This window comes from Phalaenopsis equestris, unplaced genomic scaffold, assembly GCF_001263595.1.
Source record: "Phalaenopsis equestris unplaced genomic scaffold, ASM126359v1 Scaffold000054, whole genome shotgun sequence".
NCBI classification, from domain to species: domain Eukaryota; kingdom Viridiplantae; phylum Streptophyta; class Magnoliopsida; order Asparagales; family Orchidaceae; genus Phalaenopsis; species Phalaenopsis equestris.
In genome coordinates this window covers 1,578,436-1,583,860 of record NW_018164496.1, presented here as the reverse complement: position 1 = coordinate 1,583,860, position 5,425 = coordinate 1,578,436, and the positions used below count along the sequence as shown (strand labels likewise).

At 32.7% G+C, this 5,425-nt stretch overlaps 2 protein-coding genes and 1 long non-coding RNA gene across 7 annotated transcripts in view; 1 reads left to right on the top strand and 2 right to left on the bottom strand.

Moving 5' to 3' along the window:
* The window catches only part of LOC110019274 (protein Dr1 homolog), a 13,864-nt gene extending 13,241 nt beyond the window's left edge, over positions 1–623 (bottom strand). The window contains exon 1 of one of the 2 annotated variants that reach the window (XM_020716891.1): positions 291–623. In XM_020716891.1, coding sequence (XP_020572550.1) covers positions 291–345 — 55 coding nt within the window. In that variant the 5' untranslated portion in view covers positions 346–623. The remainder of the gene's footprint in view (positions 1–290) is intronic. The other variant, XM_020716890.1, reaches the window with a different exon arrangement.
* A 2,138-nt stretch (positions 624–2,761) lies between these two features.
* Positions 2,762–3,479, top strand: LOC110019246. The gene is made up of 2 exons (XR_002293439.1): positions 2,762–2,986; positions 3,266–3,479. It is a non-coding gene; the product is annotated as an uncharacterized LOC110019246 (long non-coding RNA).
* A 196-nt stretch (positions 3,480–3,675) lies between these two features.
* Positions 3,676–5,425, bottom strand: part of LOC110019245 (paired amphipathic helix protein Sin3-like 5) — a 14,948-nt gene continuing 13,198 nt past the window's right edge. For 3 of the 4 annotated variants that reach the window (XM_020716840.1, XM_020716843.1, XM_020716842.1), the window contains 2 exons: positions 4,560–4,937; positions 3,676–4,045 (listed from right to left, as the gene is read on the bottom strand). In XM_020716840.1, the coding sequence (XP_020572499.1) occupies positions 4,687–4,937 (251 nt within the window). In that variant the 3' untranslated portion in view covers positions 3,676–4,045; positions 4,560–4,686. Of the gene's footprint in view, positions 4,104–4,559; positions 4,938–5,425 lie in introns of all 4 variants that reach the window. The other variant, XM_020716841.1, reaches the window with a different exon arrangement.

The window sequence follows — 5,425 nt, the reverse complement described above, 5'->3', positions numbered from 1 at the left end:
TATATATAGGTATAGTGTGTGGATTCAACTTATCAACAAGATCTGCAAGAAAATGAGAATGAAGCACAAAAAAAAAATGAAAAATCATCAAATAATTCCCAAATACTTGCTATGAGGCTGACAATAATGATGCAATTTAAAAAAAAAATTACTTTATTTCATACAAAACGCCAACTTTCTCCATTCTCAAAACCTAAAATCATCCCCAAATCTTGAAAAAATTTCCCAAATCAACAATCAGAAAATGCAACAATATCATGAAAGAAAAAAGTCATACAAAAAAAACACACCTTTTGGGAGCGAAACGTCCTCCTTTGACTTCCCGACAATATCCATTGGCTCCATCCCTTCAACAAGAGATCCAACAGAGATCAAGAACCACAAACCCTAGCTGGCGATGGCGAATAAGGGACGTAGGAAAGGGTGAATACGGATGGTGGAGCCAAAAATTGGAGTAAAGATAGATTAAAATGTTCAGAAATCTTTCGATCGAACTCCACTGTCTGATCGATCGCGAAACAGTTGCGCTTGCTCGGATAGAAAGAGAGAAGGGGGATCAGTCGCAAGGAAAGCGAAATTCTTCCTATGAATGAAAACGGAGCAGTGATTGCCGTCCATGTTACATCGAGATTTGTGCGAATTGTGATTCCATCCATTTTATATATATATTTAAAGGAATGGTGGAAGACTATTAAGTCTCGGTCATTCCTCGTGCGCCTAATAATTTGAGCACCACACCCTACACTCAAAAGGAATCGAACCATAAACCAGAAGTGGCTTACAACTAACTAGCAGATGTTCAACCAAGTGATCTGAATACGTGGCACAATATACATACACACACAATATATCAAAATATCAGCATGAATATTAAAGAGAATGAACGATCAATATGAAAGAGTCTCCTTTTCGAGGTAAGTAATCAACCAATGACTCAATTTCGAGTATGAAGCCTCATCTCAAAACTGTGATAAATTTGAGCTCTAGAAATGGTTTCCCGCTCGGTAGCAGCAAGACCCGTGCGAAAGTGAGGTTTAGATCATCCCGACAATAAGTCTTATCGGATTTTCGGCACGGGCTGTAACAAATTTTGCCTAAGACCTTGCAAGATTGGGAGATCCGGTCGAGGCGACGAACAAATCAGACAGGCGAGATAGGAGCCCCATAAAACTCTAGCCGAACAGAAAATGAGTCACGACTCACTCAACGAAAAAAACAAACCAATCAAATTCGATTGACCGACCCCGCGTCCGTATTGAACGACCACCTCACAATTAACTGTTTTGGTTGACTGTGTCAAAAGACAACGAGCAAGATAGTCTTGAGACAGAACAACTCAACCGACCAACACGTAAGGGCACATAAGCCACTCACCCAGTCCCCTCAGTCGACTGACTTCTAGCTAGTCGATTCGTCAATTACCTCCAATGTTAAAATTCAAATTATAATACAAATATGACATAAAATTTGTACAATCAATTACGACATTAATGACTTCAAAAATAGTTTTCATAATCGCTCATTCATTCTATAATTGTACAAAACAAACATATATAAGTACCATGTAAAAACACGAATAAATGGGACTTCACCTCCCCTCGATTCTCTCTATAGAAATTCAAAACTTATTCTACCATCTCTCTTCCTTTCTCTCATTCACAAAGGCCAAATTAGGATCCTATATACATACATACATATATATAATTTGAAAGATTTGCGCTCAATTCTTAGTATTTACATATCTAAAAGCTTTATTATTATTATTATTATTATTATTATTATTATTATTATTATTATTATTATTATTATTATATATATATATACCTACTGTATAATTTTAGTGATATTTTAAAGGCGATATGAAAATCTCGAGTGATATAAATGTAAAAAGCAAAACTTAGATATTAAAAATGTAAATATATAGGAAATAGTATTTATTTATCTCTAAAGAATATTATTAAGGCATCAACACAAATTTATCTAAAATAAAGTAAATATATTTTTTATGCATATATTTGATATAAACAATTATATGTTGGATGCATTTATAATATATAATTCTATCATTCCCTATAGTGGATGAAAATTCAGGCATCTAATTCTTTGTGCAATAAACCTTTTCTAATTGCATTTGATTCCATGGCCTCATACTCCAATAATCACCATCTCCTTTCTTTGAATCTGATTCCCTAGGTTAGGATTAGGGTTAAAAGACATAAATTGAAGGGTCATTTACATATATACCACTCAATTCTTATGTATTTACACATCTAACATTTAAACATTCATATTTACATATGCACCCTCAAATCATCACTATCTTATTAAAAATGAAATATAGTTTTCTCATTAATAATTTAATGGCAACAAAGTGTTGTCAGTGTAAATATCAAACATTGAGAAGAGGTGGTACACTTTTATTAAATAAATAAAAATAATATATATATATATATATATATAGACACACACACATTGTCAACATCTTGGTGTTATAAACTTATACAAAGATGATTTATTCGACTCTTAATAAGTTAGTAAATTGATATTTTTGATGTGATGTTAAAAATTTGAACGGCATGTATATAAATATTACATCTTTAAATATTAGATATGTAACATATATTGAACGCAACAGATGAAAAATGAGTATTCGTAAAGCCGACATCGAATACTTCATAATGAAGTCATAATGAATGTGATTCTTTGAGCTGACGAGACCTAATATTTCATCCTATAAATAGTCCTAAACAAGGCACTAATTTCTTCCAAGCCTCTTAAATTAAAAAAAAAAAAAAAAAAACTTTTAGGCTTCTTAGAGAGCGAATTAAAGATGGCATCCATGAAGGCTGAGAGGCCTGGTGGTTCCCAAGTCCCGATAGGACTGGGGAGCAAGACAGCCGAAGCAAAGCCCAAACCCTCATCGCCAAAGTCTTCAGCTTCTAAGAAGCCTGAACAGAAGCCGCGTGCCCCAACAAAGAAGGTTCAGGTACATACCTTCTTGTTTGAGGCAGCTGCAAATTTTGCAATATGAATGTGTGGCAAAAGTCTAAAAAATAAAACAAAGAAGAAAGTAAATCTCAAATAGATCAAACCTCCTAACTTTATGGGATATAGCTCATAAGGGGCATTTACATTATTACATATATGACATACACTTTTTATATATTTATATATCTAACACCTAAACATACACTATTTGCATATATGTTTTTTTATGCATAGATTTGTAACAGTAATTGAAATTTTCAATGTCTATATGATGCAGGCAAAAGTCAGCAAAGGAAAAAACTAACAAAGGCAGCAGAAGAAGCTTAATATATGTGCACATGTAATGATGCAAAAATGCTATGGTTTTGTTTTTAAATATTTAATATGTTTTATTTTGTTTCCACCTAATTAATGAGATGAAGTTTGTGCACTGCATCTCTTTTATCAGGTTGAATGTAATGTAATGTAATGTAATGTTTATGTTTATGCTATGCTTGCTTATTGCAATAAAATGAAAACTTATGATTATGCTATGCTTGCTTATTGCAATAAAATGAAAACCTTGTCAGAATAAATACATGTATGGCAGCATATTTTATAGATAATAAATAAATAAATAAAATAAGACAAAAATTGCTTATTGTGTATATTAAAATATGGCTTACATAAAGCATGAAGACATTAATAATGAGTCAATTCTCTCCAGATAATATTAGATTAACTTCTCCAAACATAATGATTGTCAGAAAAACAAACTCAGAGTTATAAAGAAAATGCATCCGTAATCTGATCATGGCCTTTGAAAAAATTCCTTGACCTTTCAACAGCTTTAGAATTAACAGAAAATATATTCAATAGGCTATGATCAGATTACAGATTGAAAGAAACATTCAAACACTCAAAACTAATTCATAAATCATGAAATTATCTTTCCCTCATTCAAACTATATGATTCCTTTCTTAGTCTACATGCAACTTTTATAAAATTGCATGATTGCTTGTAATTGGATTCAGGTAGATCAATGTCCTAAATCATCAACTCTTTGTCTCGTCCATCCTACCAGCAACAAAAGTCCGGAAGTTAGAGAAGAAGACGACGATGATGGACATAGACTCTACAGAAACAATACTTCATCAATCATTTCGAGATCTTGTAAATCCATAATAAATTCAAAGGAGATAATTACTTAAAATAGTAAACAATTAAGTCAAGGAAGATTCACATACATAACACTCCATTCTTATGCATTTACATATCTAACACTCCAACTGCATTTTTTAAATACATGCCACCTTACCTATGCATGAGAAGATGTATTTCACTTTTTACAAGTTAAAATGGCGGTATTATTGATGTGATATGAATGTAAAAAAGTAAAATTTAGAAGTTAGATATGTATATACATAGGAAACTTTTCTCAAAAAGTAAAATAAACTCTATCACTACCCAAGTATTGATCTAAAGTAAAGAAACACAAAACTTGATGCTTAGAATTATGAAGATTGTATGATAATATCAAGGCAATGTCACTAAATGACTCAAAAATAGAAATGAAGATGGAAACAATTACCAGGACGCCTTTGAGGCTGTCCAACGGCGAAGCAAGTTGCTCAGAGCTATAAAAACTATTCTTAAGAACCAGTCCCTCTTCTACCAATATTTACATCCGCTCTGAATGAGCTTGTTTTAGCACTACTCTATTCAGTATCAGTCTCCTCTGTTTGAGGAGAATGGGAAACGTCCAGCTCAGGTTCCAAAAGTTTGTCCTCATACATGCTACTTTGTCCGGGTGAAATGTTTTCGGAGTGGATCCCATGGATATCTGGGTTCAAGTGCTCAAACTCCGTTTTAGAAACTATAGGTCTCTGATTTTCAGCAGCAAGGGAAAGAACCACGCCATTCTCTTTCCTCTTCCTCTCGCAAAGTTTTGCGATTTCAGCCAATGGAGCTGCAAAGAAAAGGTCATTCTCATAATTCAACAGATCTTAACTAACTCGAGGGTTGTTCGGGCAAGTTTTATGCCTGCATTGAGTTTCATTCCACCGCCAAAGTTCTGTTTGGATAATTATTTTGTTGCTATTTTTTATAATTTTTTAGTGCTGAGAAGTTTTTGAAACAAGATATATTAAAGTGTGGTGGCTATAAGAAAGATGTTATGTAATTTTTTTGGAAAAAAGAAAGGGCATTTACATAAATACCGCTCAATTTCTATGTATTTAGATGTTTAACGCCTAAACTTTGCTTTTACATTTATATCACCCAAATCTTTCACATCACACAAAAAATACCATTATTTTAACTTTTTAAAAATGAAATATAGCTTTTCATTAGGTGAGGTGGCATATATGAGAAAATTTAAGTCTATGTGCTGGATATGTAAATACATAAGAATTGAGTGGTAAGTGTGTAAATCTTCCAAATATATATATATATATA